Here is a 19,100-nt window from a genome sequence, read left to right on the forward strand (position 1 = left end):
TGTTAAATTAAGTTAATGACTAGGTACGACTCGTGCTGCTTCGGTCAAGCACACCTTACTAAATGAGAACCGGCTCTTGAGGATAAACTATATAAAACGCGCCTTATCAGAGTTCACACACTATCGGCAACTATTTATTTTCCGCCAATCACAAGCTGCCTGATGCTGCCTCAATTTTTGTCACCATATATGGTAACGCACTCGGCTCTATCCACAATCTGGTGATAACGATATGCCTTGATAACGATTGTAATGGCACTACACTTTATCTAAAGCTAACGGTACACGAAAACACTCACGTACCGCCGTAGCCGCGCACAACACACTCGCTCGGGGTCACAATTATACTTCTTTAAAATGCTGAAATTTCTCTTCAGCTCGGACTTTCTCTATGATTCAGCTGTTTTGCGCTAATTGCCGCAAACGCCTAACATTAACCTACAAATATTTAATTAGTTTAGAACTCTACCGTTGATATTCTCATTATAATTATGAAGAGATCAGAAAGCATTACTAACTGACGGATAAGATGGTAGATATCTCATCTCATTCTAGTTGGTAGGATGTTACAGTGAGTGCACGGTACTGCTATCTTTCAATTAATTCAAAGGCAACTGGGTTGTCTGCTCTTGGCAGACTTAAATAGCTTATTGAGACTCATTCATGGGTTGCTAGTAGACGACGCAAAAACAAAGTTTGTTATTAAATATTGTATAGATGCGTAGGTTGGATTTGGTAAACCAGATCCACGATTATGCTGTGACGCATCGTGTTGACACGTGGTGGCAAGCCCGATACTAATTACTAAAATCGTAGACACTGATTAAATATCTAACGCTTTTTGTGTGACGATATATTTAAAAATAATATATTCCACTTAACTGAGACGAGTAGTCTGATAACTTAAAATATTTGAAAGTTGTAAGTTCTGAAGCCAGCTTCGTTTCACTGGCGGATGAATCATTTCATAATAAAATATTTCAACCCGGCGCGATAGATCGAGACACCCTTCGTTAATGTGGAAATGTTTCCTAATATACATAGCTATATTATATTGTTGCAGTCGTCTGCGTGTATTGATTTCCCCACCCCCGCCGCGTCTGTTGCAGCGTCGCATGGGGCGTACAGACTATGGGTAGCATGACTCAACAAACTGCACCCTCGACGCGCCGCTCCGGAATCATATTAAAACGCTGTCTGTGTTTGGCAAATTCAAATATTATTTTGAGCTCTATTTTAAATGAAATTCATGGGTAGTTTTATGTTCGAGAGGCATTCGAAATAATTAATCAAATAATAAAAAGGAAGTAGGTATGTAGAAGATATTAAAATTGGTCGATAGAGATTTTATATTTTACCTCGATATTTGAAAACATACTGATTAATAATTTTTCAGAGTCACGTAGTCCAGCCATATTTGATTAGAATTCGAATAGAGATAATCTCAAAATCTATAATTTAAGACCGGCTGGCTCACTGCTAATGTTTTAAACGTTTCCTTTTTGGTGAAGTAACTCAGATTGGCCATCCGGAACATTTTTGGAGTCACCTTGATGTGTCTCAGCCGTTGCTTACGACAAGGTTCCGTAAAAGAGGTATTGCTTTTTCCTATAAAGGGAACTACGTATTAGGTCGCACACGATGAGCCGCGCCCGTGCCGGCACAATAGCTTTACATTTCAGCATCCATTGATGAAAAACGCTACAGTAGCGGAATGCTAGATTATAAAACCAGCGATGGAAATCACCTTGTTAGTATGCGGTCTGCAATGTAAAATGTACTCTACAATTTGCCTTGACGGCCGGTAATGGAATTAGCAATTGTTTTGATGACTTCACTGCTCGGTACATCCTTCAACACTTGTGTTATATTTCCTTAAACAAACCTTAGATTTAAATAAAAATTCTTTAAAACAACTGTCGTAATGGTACAATATTAACCTTGGCCCTCCGATGACTCACCAATTCTAGTGTTAGGCGGTGACTCATTGACAAGATGTAATCGAATCAGGTGACGATTCGGCTCGACCGCATATTCGATCTTATATTCAATTGACGTCACTTTTCTAACGATCACGCTTATCTAAACTTGCATTTTCAATTTCAATGGACTTTGTTTTGTAGACCTTGTACAAGTAGCAACCTGGTGTACCTAATACCATATTACCAACGTAAAAACCTGGATCTCTCTCATACTAAAGTAATCTGTTTTTTATTATAAACAGCTAAGTAGTTAAGTTTCTAATCTAGGCCCCGACTCTGCATTTACAATGGCCGATGAATGAATGAAAATTGTCTTAAAATTTCACTTTTCGTATTCTCTTAGGCATTTTTCCTACACAATGATTGGAAATTTAGTATAGGACGGTATACTCCAGTCAATGCAATGAATTTTCAATTATTTTGTTGGCATAATGCTTAAGAGAATTAATAGCAGAATTGGTTCCCTGAACCAATATATATAGTACATTATAACCACATGCGATCCAACAGGAACGGAAACCAAGCGGATGAAACCGCACCTCAGATCCAGCCAGCATATAAATACTATTATGAAGCGCACATTTAGGTATATGCAGAATATCGTGATGGCTGTACCTCCCCTTTCCCCCCGGGGGCAGTTAGGTAAAGCTACGCTGTACTTGCACACACACATATTCAGCCAGACAGCCACTCCGTATAGCAGGGTGCGACCCGACATTTATTGATCGGTAATCATTCAAAATTAGTCAGTCTAGCGTAAATTCTGTCTGTGTCTGTAATAATATTATAATATATCATATGTTCCAGGTTTAAAGACTTCGGTATTATCATGATTAAATATACTAGTTCCAAGTTATTATAAATCTAAGATAACAATTATTGAGGAAAGCTTGTGCACCGACAAGGAACTAAAAGATTCAATAAGACTCACTTTCAAAACAGCCCTGGTTTCTAATTTTACGTAACTTCTCATTAAATACGCTAATTTTGCCAACCGGATTACCGACCTAACCAATGTTAATCGTAAGACAAGAAAAAAAAGAGTCTGAATTATTATAAATTGAAGCAGCCATCTCACCGGTATTTAAAAAAAAAGCCTATTGGTACTATGCTCTGGTACTACATACATAGACAGTCTAGGAAACTCGAAAACAATTGCTAAAATTCTAGTTGTTGTAGATATGTTACAAAAATATAACCAAAGTATCATTAATATAATAATTAATACGGATGAGCAAACAGGAAATAATACTTTTAATATCATAAACATAGAATAAAATTGATATTTTCCTGCGAACAGCTTTACTTGGTAGTATTAGTTTAAAATGGTATGTCACATATTTATAAATATGTGATTATTATTTACAGGAAAAATGGTGTTTTAACGGAATTATTTGTAACACAGATTTTGCTGTTCGATGACATTTAGGCATCTCAAATCCGCCAGATATTTTTAGTTAGGTACTATTAGAAATGGCAAGGCTTCAAAATGTTTTAGGTACTTATCTATCAATGACAATCGATGCTAGAATTACAATAAATTAGTTATAATAGTCCGTCTGAAGATTAACGTTATTGTATTTCGAGAAAACACCAAAAATTTTCACTTAGAGTCGGTACCGGTGTAAGGCATTTTATTACGCACAGATTTTTAAAGGCAAAGGAATTCAGGACACAAGAATACCTTTGGACTGACGCTCTCCTTTTTAAGGTTCAAGTTTTGCGAATACCTCTTTGATGTGTTTTGTAGAGTCATCGGTAATACCAGTGTGATCCGGACGATTCATAATTGTGAAATGTTTCTGTAGAGTCATTTAGGTAAGGGTTTACCAAAATCCACGAAGGTTTTGGAGTTCAGAGATAGAAAATATGAAAAATATACGATTAGAGAAGTAGTAAGAGTCTAGCTCATAAACTTAATTACATAATTGACGACCTCCGTGGTCGAGTGGCGTACGCACCGGTTTCAAGGTGTCGCTAGCTCTGAGGTCCCGGGTTCGATCCCCGGTCGGGTCAATGTAAAAATTAACATTTCTACATTGTCTCGGGTCTGGGTGTTTGTGGTACCTTCGTTGTATCTGAATTCCATAACACAAGTGCTTCAGCAACTTACTTTGGGTTCAGAACAATGTATGTGATGTTGTCCGCATTTATTTATTTATTATTTATTTATTTATTATAATTAATGTTACAACCTACCTAATACTCAACGAATGAAAACACGACGTTTCAAATAATAATAATTAAATTAATCATGTCCAACTTCCAGGTAACAAGTTATCGAACTATGTCATGTTACAAGTATAACAAAACACTGAATTTTCCTCTTTGATTACAATTTAATGCGAAGGCTTAGGTATTTTACTTGCTATAATCTTAACGAATACGCTATCAGCTGACTGTGTGATGACGTCCCTCCGTATCGTTAAGATTATTGTGAATTCTTGGGTGTATACGACAGTTTATCACTAATTTATAAGATACTGACGTAGTGCGGTAAATATTTTCGTGTTAATTTATTAATAATATTGTCATAGTCAAGGTGACTATATAGATTCTATAAAAAAAACATCTGCGGAGACTTCTGCGCTTCTCGAGGGAGTAGGGAAGGCTGGAATCACCGACATCCAAAAGCATCCTACGAGAAATTGACCGATCTGGAGTTTATGTGCAGAGGAGAGTGCTCCACAATCAAGGCGCAGACAAAAATAAAGATAGGTACTGGAAAAAAGTAGATAGAATATGAAAAAAAGAAATAGAAGTTCCTTTACAACTTTCGCTGTACTCTTTAACCCACCAAAAACCAATGCACTCAGGATACAGCATTCAGTATATTAAATTAGCATTATGAAAAAAAATATCCTCATAGAAAAAAAGGAAGAAGGAGAATAATGAATTTGTAACTCTGAATATGTTGAGGTTTTAACCCGATTTCAAATTCTAATTTTAGACAGACTTATGGCATCGTATGTTTCCTGTTGTGGCTGCTGTCCTCGTATTGTTATTCATTTGTTCAACCCACACGAGCTCTAATTAATAACTTCTAGATAACCTAACTGGGTTATTTTATAACCAATCAGTGTAGGTGCAGGTATTAAAATGTCGTGGCGCCGTTTGCCATGTTTGAATGCACTGTAAATAGCATAAGGACCATCTATGTCCACAACAGTTGCAAGTTGATCCGTATAACTAATGTTATTACTTAATTCTAAGCATTAATTAACGAATGTTATAAGGTGGAATCCCAGACAAAAAGGTTGGACATCATTTCTAGGGTTCGTAAAATATATTGTATGTTACTATGTAGTTTTCCCTTGTGTTCGTGCGTATCCATATAGGTTCTTTAACACAAAAAAGAAATTAAGTAAATATGTAGCTGAAGATTTAACGAAAGAACAACGAAAGGAGGAAACACGTGGCGATCTACTCTCTCAACCATATCTATGTGGGAACATTCGTGAAGCCTGTTCGCAAGTTAACACAAAGATTTGTCTCAAAAATAGCTCCAGGCAACTGAATGTCCAAGAAGGTTTTAGGTGCTAACAAACCCAAATTTTACTGGTAATACTAATTATTTTTAATAACCATTCATTTTCCTATATTTTAAAGATATTTGTTTTTTTTTCGAAAGATCTGATAATAATGGTTTTAATAATTTATTAAGTAAACATGACGACCAAAATCGATTTAGTTATTACACGGCTGGAGCTGAAACATTCTCCGCTAGCGACAAGAGTGGCGTCATCATTTACCTAACCTCATTGCAAGGAGATAGCAGACAGCCTGATTAAAGTGTATGCATATATCTTACATGCTGTTATAACTTCTATCACGACGCGACGCGACGGTTTGATAAAACTTATACAAGTATATTTGAGAGGAAAAATGGAAATTGATTTAGTATTAACTGCAGGAATATTCTAGAATCTTATTTCCGTGAACTAATAATTCTTTTCTATACATTTAGTAGCCACATAAGTACTTTTTTTTAATAGATCAATGCGCAGGCTGTAACGAATTTATCGTAAGAAAGTAACATTAAACAATTGAAGAGTGAGCGTGGTCCTTAATAAGAGCGACAATTTGCTATACTTTGTTTTTGACTACGGCAATTTAAATTACACATCATAATCTTAAAAGAAATGTCGGCAACTGATTTCATAGTAACTCAATCTCTTATCTCCAACCGGTATGTATTAGTATCGGGTTCTAAACATCATTGACTCCATCTAAGATTGTTATCATTCTTATATGTAAATTTAGAGTTAATAAAACTTCGGTAGGTACTCAATTATCAACGAATCTGTTATCATAATTCGGAAAACGTCAGAGGCATATTTTGCTATATTTGGAAACCAACGTAGGTACGAGAGGAAACCGGTGAATTTGATCACTGTGAAAGCTGCATTGACATAAAATGCTGTGCTGTATAAAATGTAATGAGGCTGATACCGTCAGAAAAAAATGCATTAATCAACTTTCCGAACAGTTTTAGTTGAAGAAAATACAAAATTATAGCATCTATAAATTAGATTATCAAGATAATGTTTTTTTTTGTGTCCGACATGAGTAAGGCGATAAACAATTTGTTAAATGAGATAAAACCATGAAATACATAGAAAAACGCGTGCTGCTTGCTAATATAATTGTAGTCTCATCAATTACCCATCACTGACACAGTAATTTTAGCTAACTGAACGCTATTTATATCCGATTCGTTTCAGCAGTTTTGTAAGCGATCACGCGACGTATTGCACTCTATAGTCACAGTATAGTCGTTATAATCGACGCAAACGCAAGGTCGAGGCGAGCAAGACGCGTGCGCAAGCCAAGTTCATTGCTCATATGTCTTGAACACCTTGGGTTATGTTAAATGTAGCAATAAATAGTATTGTTTATTTAAATACAATGCATCACGTTTGTTTTCATGTAGGTTAATGCTATTTCTGCATTTTTCTATTTCCTTCATTCTGTCATATTGAATGGACGTGATTGTTTTCTAGGATGTCAAGAATGTAATTATAAACACTTAGAATCATAGTTGCAGTAGTTTATCTATTCGTAGATTTGTTTCTTTTGACAATTACATTTTTGCCTTTCGGAACTTTACTATAATTATCAAACCTGCGTATAAGTCAAACATTCAGTCATCTATCGCTAGGTTATAACATGATGGGGACGAAATTATAATAAAAATATGAATTCGCATTCAATGACCTCCGCTATCCGTCAAAACGTATTACAGGAAACAATACATAGCCGCTAACATATGCGTCTTCACTCGAAGAAAACGTGTCAAGAATATTTATTATTAGGCAAATTACTTAGCAAGGAATACAAGGGTACATAACAAACGAGTTTTCTTAGATAATATCCATCGCATTTTGCGATTGCCTTCACTGCAAGCCCGTAAGGTTACTGGGAAGCCGTAAAAGGCCTAGCGAGTGCGCTGTATCGACCGCTAACCATTTTTGGACGGCACGAGCACTTACCTTGGCGTTTGAGGCCATATCCAGATGGTACTCAGTAATAGAGCTTCTGCGGCCTACATGGTAGATGCTGGCTCGAACTTTATATGGGACGCAATGTGTTGGCTAACTTTGGAAACTATGATTTATGTAATTAACTGACCTGAACATGCACATGATTTACTGTTCTGAAGATATCTGTAAGCTAGGCCTAGCAACGAATCCTCGCTGTTTGATTCACAAATTTTTAAAAATATCATTGTATCCCTATTCAACACCTAATGTACTTTGTTAATATGTATATGCACAAGGAAATTTAATTTTCGACATGGCTCTACCTGCCTTTAATTAAAATAAATTAATGCACTAAGCTAATAACAAGGATATTGCGGTAAAGCCGATTGGCTATCTGATTTATGTTCAACAATATTGTTAGGTTACAGTTTTCCCAAAGTAAGCCCTGGGTCTTGGTTTTAACTAATAGCTGAAATAGTTGTTTCACCTTTTTAGAATTATTTTATGCTGTTTGAATCGACCAAACAAAGTCGAATGGCCAGTCGGGAGCAGGTGCATAAAATTTCATATTATAGAGCAGACTATACCGGGATTTTGAATTCCCGCAAAAATTTGCAACTGCGTTTTGGAATTTCTACACTGTTTTCGTTTAAGATCTCCATTCGTTTCGTCTTTAAATATATTTAAGTCTAAAGTCCAGGAATTAAAGTCCAAACTTAAATTCGAGATAAGGAATCGCGTAAGTATAAAAGATAAAGAAGAAAGATAAGAAATACTTTCCCTATGGCTGGCAAGCTGGCAAACAAATGGTACAAGTATAAGTTCAAATTTGGCGTTTGTCTTGATTGAAATACCTTGACGGTTGGGAAACCTTGGCCTTGCTGCTTAGATGTAAATCCACCATATGGCGTGGAAATGAAAATAATGTTAACAGAAGTTAAGAATAAATTCGCAGTCTTTATTAGCAATGTCTGTTCTATTTCCCAGTTTTCATTAAGAGGACGTAGGATACCTACCTACAAGCATTTGTGTGATCCACGATTACTTGTTCTTCTGTAATCTCGATGTCTTTATGCACTTAAGTGTTTGTGAAACTCCTCGCGTCCCAAGGATTAAACGGCTTAGTGCGAGGGGCTGCCACCACATGCTCAACATGACAGAAAGGAGATTGTCGCAGGACCAGTTACTACAAAATAATATTTCATTTTTAAATCCGTCCCGGTATTCGGAAGCCCTATAAACACTTCAGAGGAAAGGAAGGAAGCAAAACATCGGTGTCAAGGTGAGCACGGACATACAGACATCCATTTAATTGTATTTTAGTCCTTGTCGATGTTTTCACTCATGATAATGCACATGCCATATGTGCGACTGTTATTACAGTCATATTTATTAATATGGAATATATATTGTTAAAGTGAAACAACTCCTTGGAGAATCGTCTTGAAGTCCTTATAAATTAGATAAACATGACAGGCAATTGTTTCAGGTCCTTTGTGAACAATAACGCTTTCTAGGCATTTGCCCCGGTTGCCCCGGTTTTAATTGATTTTTGACACAGCTTGAGAAATAAGAAAAACAGCTTGCGAATTTAAGAAGAAGCTATATTTGTCGTACTTAGAGATAATGGCATTTGGACGTTTGTCTTTAGGTTTCTGCTAATAAAACTTATGGCTTGAAATCTCCTTATATTAAGACTGTTCATCTCAATCAATCCTCTCTAAACCAAATTTCTTGGAACGACGAATAAGACACATTACTAATTTTATGAACTGAAGCAGACACTTTAAAACGTATTTAATACTAATTAGTATCTCATTTGCAATTATAATAATATCTCGCAAACTCACTGATAAATTATTTATATTCATTAAATACGTGGTTGAAATAATTTAATACTGAGAGCATTGAACTTAAGTCAGAATTAATGAAGATTTTGAACGCAATTTTCTTCGTGCTCTTGTTGAATATTTAGATACGTCAAAAACTTGGTTTCACAGTTTTGTGTGTCTGGTCTACATAATATAATTCATATAAAATATTTTTAAATGTTAAGCTCTCGTATCTTGAATAGCGGTAAAAGCATTAATGTAGATCCTATTTCGTTACATATATTATATTTGATACACGAAAACTTGAACAGTCCGAAGTAGACAATTTTCTTTTACATTAATATCTACCTCCTTGATAGTGGTATACAACTATTATGTTCGAAATAAATTTTGCATAAAGGACTTTCTCAGGATATGAGTTCGTTGATGCAGAATTTTGTACAAAGCAATCTCTTAACAAGGAGTTCCTTACCACAGAGTCTACATCCGAGAAGATGAAATAAATATGGACAGCCTTTAAGTATCTAGTTTGTAACAAGTATAAATTAATTACAATGGTGTAATTTAAAACAAAAGACAAGGCAACAGAAACAAGAGGAAAACAATTGTCTGCAGGTATACAAACCTACATATTAATTTTATTATCCTAATGACAAAATATTTAAAGCAACAAATGATGACGACTATTTTGACAGATTTTACCCATTGTTCTATCTTGTGGAACAAAGAAAAACAATCAACAGAAATAAGGTAAGATATTCAGAATACAAACAGGTGATTTTTTTTTGTAAATTTTTACGTATATTTAGTTTGTGAACATATAGTAAGCTAAATTAAGGCTATGTTCTAGGCAATAGATATCACAATTGTTTTTTTTTGTTCTCTTAGTTCTTAAACGAGAACAAATAGAAGTGCAGCTAGATTTAAAAACAGCTTGGGAAATTACTCCTAATCAAATCTCTATCCGTATTTGAAGTCTTCTAACATTAAGAACATTCGTATTATTTATATTTCCGATACAATTCAAATTGTCAGGAAATATTTCCTGATTTATATTATTAGCTTTTTATATGTTATCATCTAATATCCTTCTTCCACTTCCTAGTGCTTTTCTAAAAGACTATTGAATTTATAATGTACCTACGTTGTTTCTATTATCAGCTGTTCCTGTTTTCTGTCTGTTGTAGTGTGTAAAGAATGCTCATTGCATTGCAAAACACTATGTATGTCGGGTTGGATCTTACCAATTAATTTTTAAATTGCACATTTTTTTAATCTTTTTGATATTTATTCAATTAATTGATTAATCCGACCGGCTTCTATAGATCTGATCATAAACTGCATCGCCTACGTGTTAAGCAAATCAATTAAGAAGAACATAAGTAAACAAAAGCAAGATTACAAGATTCGCCTTACACGGTTGACCCTACGCAATGGTAAAAACAAAATGCAAAAATAAACCATATTGCCTTACATTAGGATGCTCAAAGACATCGGTTATGTGTGGTCCGTACAGTGGCCAAATAAGACTTGAGTCGTGGGTTCAAGATTAATGGAATTCTTGCTAAAAGCAGCATCGTACGGGAGTACAATAATGGTGGTATGTAAGTAAGTACTTATTTACATAACATAAGGTTTCGAACAAAGAGGTCCGAATATTTTGGTAAAATATCAAGTGGGTAAAATAAAGCTTGTGTAAAAAGGATTAATTAATTGTTGTGTTGTCTAAAAGCAAGGAATTATTTAAGTTGCAATATTCAGGTGCAAACTCTATCGCTCCTCTTCATCATATTTATTTAATTGATTTTGTTTTCTATTCAACCAGAACGGCTAACATTGCGTGAAGACAGTCGTAGTTGTAACATGTTTACGATGGAAATGTTTACGATTAACAACGTCTACAACTAAAAGTGAAAAAGGTGGACCAAAATGGTATTTTTTTTACATTAATTTGTTGAATATATAAAAAGACAAGAGGTGTGAATGGTACATAATGAATGAATGTAATGTGTATCATACAAATTACGCAACTGTGATCGGTTGGCAGCTTGTTGGCAGCCATCATAATGCGTATTCTAGAGATCAATAAACTCGTCTCGCGTCCGTCAGATGTCCTTTCATAGAGAGTGCTTTAATATAGTTCATAATAATCAAATTAGTTTCCAATCCTGACTGGAATTAAGTGCAATAGTGCTATGAACAACGCACAGGTTTATCGATACAATGTTCATTTGAAAATCCCGAAACGTCCAACGCATTTATCAAATTTATTTTACGTGCTTCGCAGATTTTATGAATGTTTTCAGAGTTCGACGTGGTAATCGATAAAACTCTTATTGACCGATATCAGTTGCCAGATAGATAACATAATCTTGGTAGATGTGTCACTACTAGTCAGCATGTTACTGACGTCTCGAAATATCACAGGTATCAGGTAATATGTATGTATAATCCTGTCGTCTTCCACTGCAGTATTTTCTTATTAGCTACATAGTTGAATTGTAAGGAACTTAACGATGACCCATTCATTAAAATCAAAACAGACAGTCACAATTTATGGTAAAAAGCACACATATATGATCCCTGAAAACAATGGATGGATTGTGACGTCAGATAGAAAGGTATGGAAGAAAAGACATATTGGGCCGACCCCAAATAAAGTACTTAATTGGGATAAGGGCAGAGGAATCATGATGATTCCTGAAAACAGATACGTATAAAAAGGAATCATTTACCAATAACACGAGCATTACACAAGCTCTGTAATCATATAACATCGAATTTAAAATATAACGATATCTTACCTCACGCAAAGATTCGGTTAATATTTAAAAAAAATGTGCTAAAAAACCGGGCCAGACAACAGTGCGCACATTAATTAGAACTAGATAGAGGAGAGGACTTCCGATATGCGTCATCCAGTGTCTTTGGACTCTGCCTCGGGCATGTCCGTTACGATTTAAATTCAAAGCGCCAACGGAATGGATTTGGTTAACGGATGCCAGGCGATGGCTGCGTGGCTAGCTTACTATTGTTGCATTATGAACCATTCGATTGTATTGTATCACTCCTACAGTTCTTGCTGTATTGTTACTGTTTTGGACATAACCATTTATTGATTTGTTCCAATCAAGTGCAGTTACTGTTAATTTAATTATATTATGCGCATTGGCCAGTCTGATATTGACATCGATTTTTGTTCAATGTTAAAGGATGTGTCGTTTAGCGTCTATCAAACCTATTAGTACTTTGTGTCCCTCTATTTTTTGGGATTACGCATGCCATCATGTTCAAATTTAGTTTACATCTGCGATTTACTTGTCATCGCTTACATAATCGAAAGATTTCGTCATCGACCATTCAAAGAACATTTTGTTTCATTGTTATCAATATTTAAACTCAAACAATTTATGTCTCGTAGGTACTCAATTATGTTTCATTGCCTCATTTATGAGACTAATCGAAATAAACGGAAAGTCGAAAATTCTTAGTACTACAGATATTACAGGTTTTATTATTTACGTATTATCACTTAACACTGATAATAATTGTGATATCTGGTGATAAGTCAAGAATGAGATATTGGTATGATTTCTCGGATTATAAAATCACACCATTTAAGTTTTTATTATCACATGCTTAAAACATTGTTCCATAGTAATATCTCATATTTTTACTAGGAATCTTGTATTATGTATATTCTTTACGGAAAACTAAATTGTTTTTTATTTATTTACCGTGAGCGTGACTTTAATTCAAGTGACTCATGCACATGAAATGCAGTGAAACAAATACATTATAACTGTTGATAGTTTAAATAGATTAGGTATTATTGCGATATTAGTATTAGAAATACATTTGTATCGGTTAACTCGTGTTCCGTATGAGTTGACCTTGATAAGTGTCATGACTTCAAGAGTATCTTGCGAGACCGTTTGAAAATCGTACGTTATAAACTTATTATCGAATCACACGTCAAAGGAATTACATCATGATTCGTGCCCAACACTAACAAAAAAATGAAACGTCACATTTAAATATAGAAACATGAATACTCTATCTATTTAGTTTAAACAAAATCTCACACATAAAAAAAAAATACAAAATTCCTTAGCTACATCACGATCATTTTCAGCCAGCGAATGCTTCTCAGAGAACCTGTATTAGGTAAACATCAAGAGCTACTTTCTCATAAAAGAGTTCATAATACAAGCCCTCCTCTCGACAATGGAGCAGGGGTTCCAGAGCTTGAGCATTCTATTGTCTCCTGAAGGACGGTTCTCAAACCAGTCCTTGACACCAAACTCCAATTTTGCCAATAACTGAGTACAATAGGATGACAAAAATCAACTTCGGGAATTAGAAGAGCTGTACATAAATAATAATTATTTTTTTCATGTTAAGAAGACATATTTCTATCTTTATCAACTTGAAACGTGAAAAGTTCATACTATTACTACCTTTTAAAGTTAGGAAATCTCAAGCTAGTGTAAGTGAATCAACTGCGTAAAAAATGTATCGGCGTCATGGGGTCTAGTGTGGCTACATCGACAAACTAGATAGTTAATTGATGTTGAAATGGTAGATCGCACAGCAGCTCATAAATTGGCTTATCTCGTTTAAATCAACGCTTTTCTACACTCGACTTCAAATATTTGAGGAATGGAGCGACTTACAGTTTTATAGTCTGCGCCAACCGCGATTCTTTATTGACTATTTTTTTCTCCACACCAATCAATGTCTCGAATGCACGCAATTATAACCGTGCAACTCAGCGCAGTTTTAGGCCAGTGTTCGTGTATCGACCAATTAACCTACATTAATGTGTTGAATGGAAATTTGAAATATTTGACTTTGGAACGCGCTTTCCTTCATTCTTGTTTATTTGAGCTACTGACTTGATCGTAACGTTGCATTCATTCAGCTAATCTTGTACCTGTCGAGCGACTTCGTACGATCTGCGGCATGCTTGCGCATGAGGCATCAGGAAAGCTGGTCCTCTTGATTGAGTTTTCTACTGTGGTCATTCATTACGAAAGCTCCCTTGTTTTTGTTTCATAAGCGTTTAACCGTCTACTTCCCATCGAAAGTATGGTAAGTCGGTGTTTCTACTTCTAACGATGTTTATAGGCCTGTGAATTTGAAGATTTCGAGATATCTTATTATAACATTATACATAGTAATGATAATTGTTAGAACACACGCTTCAACAATGCGTGTGACAAAAAAATTACATTTATTTCCGACATTTTGCACAATCCTTTGTAACATTGTGGGAAGTCAAATCTGATTATCAAAGTTTGTGAACAATCTCATTTCTCATTAATGAATACTCGTCTCTACGTGAAAGTGAGGAGACAGTGTATGAATAGAGAAAGTATTATAGTACGATGTGAACAGCTCTGAACGGATCTTTAAGAAAGTAACATCTCCTAAGCGCGGAAGCTATTATTAATTTCAATAATGTCTACATATGGAATGTTTATTTGCAGACTGCAGGTATTCAGCTAGAATACCAGTATATTCTGTATACTCTCTAATAAGGTAGGTAATAATAAAATGCTAAACAGTTGAATAATACGTGCGTCTATGGCTCTTGAATTCGCTTTCGAATTAGGCCAAAAAGTAACTTAGAATACACTTGAGCAGGTACTCAGTTCCTTATCAATACAAAATAATTGCCAGAGCTTGTTAGACGTCGTGGACTTCATAAGAGTCTGTCCAATAGTAAATATATTTTACTTTATTCAGAATTCTCATTCTATTTTTCCGACCAAATTTTATATTTACATTATGATTTTACCAAATCATGTCATATCATCTACTAACGACATTGGCATATCGATCAGCCTCAAACCCGATACATTTGGGCACAGCAGGCAATTTGTCACGTATTGTGAGCCGACGTTTGATACGCAATTGCCTAAAATATAGGTTACGCTTGACAATTTCCCACGCCCGTTTTTCCTATTACAACAATAGACATAGATATTTTTTTAGGCGTGGTGCAGATAGAACATACGCTACCATATAAGGCGAATTCCACACGACATGCAGCAGAGCGGATAAAGCGCGGTGTTCACGCACTGATGCGCTCGGCGAGCATGAGACTTGCCGATTTCTGAACGACATCTTACACTCAAAATGTGATATTATACAGCACTGGCTAACGGAACTGCTTTAATTTGATAATTTTACCGTCTGCTCTCTCTCGTTTAAAATTTAAGACAAGTTTACATCCGTATAGCGTTGCATTCGGGTGTAGGCACCCGTGGATACTTTCTGATGCACGTAATGAAGCAAGCCGCTGTCAGGTGAACGCAATCATTGACAGTATTTTTATATAAACATAATTTGTAATTTAAATGTAACGACAGACGTATGTAAGACTACGGGAAAATGTGAAGGTATTGAAAAACTGTTTGTCTATTTAAATATTAATATTTGCATTTTTGTGACTTATTTGTGAATATTAATTTCTTTTACCTACATTTTTTATAAAAATAAAGATAGCAATGAATATGTAATGAACCCGATTTCTTTTCATCATTATTTTATTTAAGTTATAGTGTATATATTATTAAAACTAACCACGTAACTATTTCTTTTCATTTTTAGGTGACCTCAGAATCTTCAGACCGAAAAATGCAACATTTCTTATTCTTATATGATAGCTGTAAATCGAAATTTTAAAAGCAATTAGATTTAATTTTCAAAGTTTCTTATGATCTAAATATGGCGAACGGGATTCTGCATACAATGTACCTACAGCAAGGAATATAATAATTATTATCGTGTTAAATCCATCAGGAAAATCGCAACAGCTATCTAAACTTAACAATTGAATAGTCATTACAAGTAGACATGCGAACTCATCGATCGATGCTATTTATAAAGGGAGAAGGGCGGTCCGTGGTGGCTTTATTACCTACCTAGTATGGATGAAGGCTTCAATAACTATAGACTATAGGCTATAGGTATGGCAAGATAATCAGATATCTAGGCGTCTGAACACGACTACCCTTGTAGATCTATAGGTACGCCTGGTTGAAACGCGGTATTCCGACAGAAATATTTTTTGTGGGTATTCCTTTCCGTTTTAGACCTATTTTTAACCTAGTATTCTGAAGCCAGAACTACCCAAATGGTATACTAACCATTACTAACTACCTTGAACGAAACATAATTACAACTACCTATTACGAATATTTTCCAACCGCACTTCGAGAGTATCAGCTAATAGATATAAATTGTACAGGACTATAAGCGTAGCAACTCGAGCTTTAGCTACCTATGTAGACTAGTCTGGGCAACGCCAAGGGTCGATATTGTCTGGCGTTGGGGTGCAATCACTGCCCTGCCGTTGCATTACTACGTATAAGGATGTATATGGCTGGAGCACGTGCTAGTCGCTAAGCAAACACTTACTTACTTGTGGTACTAAATTAAATGAGAATAACTAATGTCTAATGAACATGCTGTTTTTATTAGATAAATCAATGAAATGCTTCATACTAAGTTGTAATATCCAATCATTTTACTCACAGTTTTGAACCGCCCAGCAATGTTCCGCTGTGTCGATGTGTGCGTTGAAAACACCCTTTCCACCCTCGTTAGGGTCCCCAATACTCATCCCCTCGGAGTAACATTCTAGAATTCGACAGCAGCAGCCATGATAGATTCATACGCATATACAAATATATCTGGATATTGTGTCGGAGGACAGAATTTTGAAAAAGACGCTTTCGATTGGAAACGAGTTATTTTAGTTATTCTAAAACAAAACTCAAAGTAATAATTAGCCTTCATTATTTTGTTTAAAGCTATGAAACCTTAATTAAACAGTGGTAACTCGACACATTCTGTTTCTTGCTGCCATTTAAAGTATAATTAATCTGTAGCGATAACATAGACATCTGGCATCAACAACAACCTCGCGTTGTTCTCTTTATCCTTAAAAAGGCAGGAACAAGACACCTCTTTGCACGCCATGTTTGGCCAGAAATCTGCTCCGTGCATTTTACCCATAAGGTGACATAAACCGCGATGGTTAACCTAAATTACACAACTTCCGAGGGTAAGCATGAAAGTATGTGATTTTTAATTCTAAAAGGTGCTGCACGACGTTGAACATTGACATTAGTCGCCGAGAGACGACCACCATGATTTTAAAATAAAATATTATGCGACTGAAAGCAAGTACTTAATTTTTAATTACTTCTTAATTTTTCAAGAAAAATGAAAATATGCACCCCACATTTAGATGACAGGTGCAAGTAGGAAGTTACATTCATTTTAACAAAAATCATCTAAACTAAACTTAGAATTTCACTAAACAAGCATTATCAATTTTTGTGATAATACAACTGGAACTGAAGTAAATACGAATAGTACGAATCCTAACTGTTCCGATGGAATATTTATTTACTAATTCATGCTGTGTAGTAGAGCCATCTCGTAGTAGTTCAGTTGGTAGTTTTGCAAGTTGGTTTGACTGTAGCCGCATTGTAAACTATAAAGGTAACAAACTTTGTGCAATATGAATAGCGACATCTATTAGGAACAACTGAATTAACACGTTTCTATGCTGTCCCTGCGCCATCTTGTGTACAGACTTCAAAGCTATAGACGTTTTGGTAATCGTCCGGAATAGTATTAAAATTTGTAAATATATTTTTTTCACTTTTATATCAGTATCAGATTTACAATGCCATGATTCGTTGTGATTAATGAGTGCACATCATAAATTAATTATTTGAATTCACTCTACATCGTTGAAACTACTACTACATATCTGACAACAAATTCAGCAACGTATTAATTATATTAGTTGATTAATTTATTCTAGTTTAATCACAACTTCAATAAAATTTTAATGAAGTAAAATCAAATTTCATGAAGTAATTAAACGTCGAGTCATTTGACATGATTGGAAAAAAAGTAAACAGCTGCATGCCATGCGTCTGTCCTATTTCGTATTTAGAATGTTAAACATTTGAATTCTGTCATCTCTTTCACTCATACGGTAATGTATAGCAGTTTTTCAACACGATATGCTTCACAAATTGTCAGCCGTAAACCAGAATCTGCTCTGCTATACTATATTTTTATTCCCTGTTTAGTTCCTTGTGAAATAAAATTGGCCGTTTCTATTGACGTTTACCATTTAACGAAATTTGTGAACAAATGACTTTTGCAATAAGCCCTAACCCGAATTGGAACACCTCAAGTATTGAAAGTAATGGGAATTACATATTTCGTACTATGACAGAGAATAGGTATGTTTACTATGAGAATTTACATTTCTCAACATTTTTGTTCTTATGTTAACCTTAATCGTTGTTTATGTCGATATAAAAGACTTCGTAGAAGCCTAATCTTCTTAATTTCTTTCTACAGGAAACGGTCCCGAGAGGATGATTCGTGTGAATTCATGCCATTGTCTAAAAGGATAAATAACTTGCACATTAACAACAACCTTGTTAATACAACTGTTTCTCAAACACAAGATACTAGTCAAATAAATGGAATAGCTGCGGAAAATGGAATCTCATCACCAAGTTCTTCGTCAGGCTCTGAACGAAGACCTAGTTATGACCCTGGAATGAGTTCTGCTCAAAGTAGTTATTATTTTGACAATAAGTTGTTATTCGAACTCCACTTAGAAAGAATGCAGAGATGTGGGCAACAATTTCCATATTAATGCTAGATTTAGTGATACCTAATTAAGTTTTGTGTGTATTAATTATTTGTTACGTCTAATATTATTATTAATTAGTATATTAAACTGTACCTTTTTAATT

The 19,100-nt window shown here is 35.0% G+C and overlaps 1 protein-coding gene and 1 long non-coding RNA gene across 2 annotated transcripts; one reads left to right on the forward strand and one right to left on the reverse strand.

Annotated features, from left to right (window-relative positions):
* Nucleotides 1-1,122, reverse strand: LOC113492097. Its single transcript, XR_003400477.1, has 2 exons — nt 519-1,122; nt 1-438 (listed from the first exon to the last, which is right to left on the reverse strand). It is a non-coding gene; the product is annotated as an uncharacterized LOC113492097 (long non-coding RNA).
* Nucleotides 1,123-18,301: 17,179 nt separating this feature from the next.
* LOC113492100 lies at nt 18,302-19,098 on the forward strand. Its single transcript, XM_026869404.1, has 2 exons — nt 18,302-18,575; nt 18,697-19,098. The coding sequence occupies exons 1-2, from the start codon at nt 18,484-18,486 to the stop codon at nt 18,998-19,000; spliced, it is 396 nt and encodes a 131-aa protein (XP_026725205.1). The 5' UTR covers nt 18,302-18,483; the 3' UTR covers nt 19,001-19,098.
* Nucleotides 19,099-19,100: the final 2 nt, after the last annotated feature.

This window comes from Trichoplusia ni, chromosome 3 (assembly GCF_003590095.1).
Source record: "Trichoplusia ni isolate ovarian cell line Hi5 chromosome 3, tn1, whole genome shotgun sequence".
Lineage (NCBI taxonomy): Eukaryota > Metazoa > Arthropoda > Insecta > Lepidoptera > Noctuidae > Trichoplusia > Trichoplusia ni.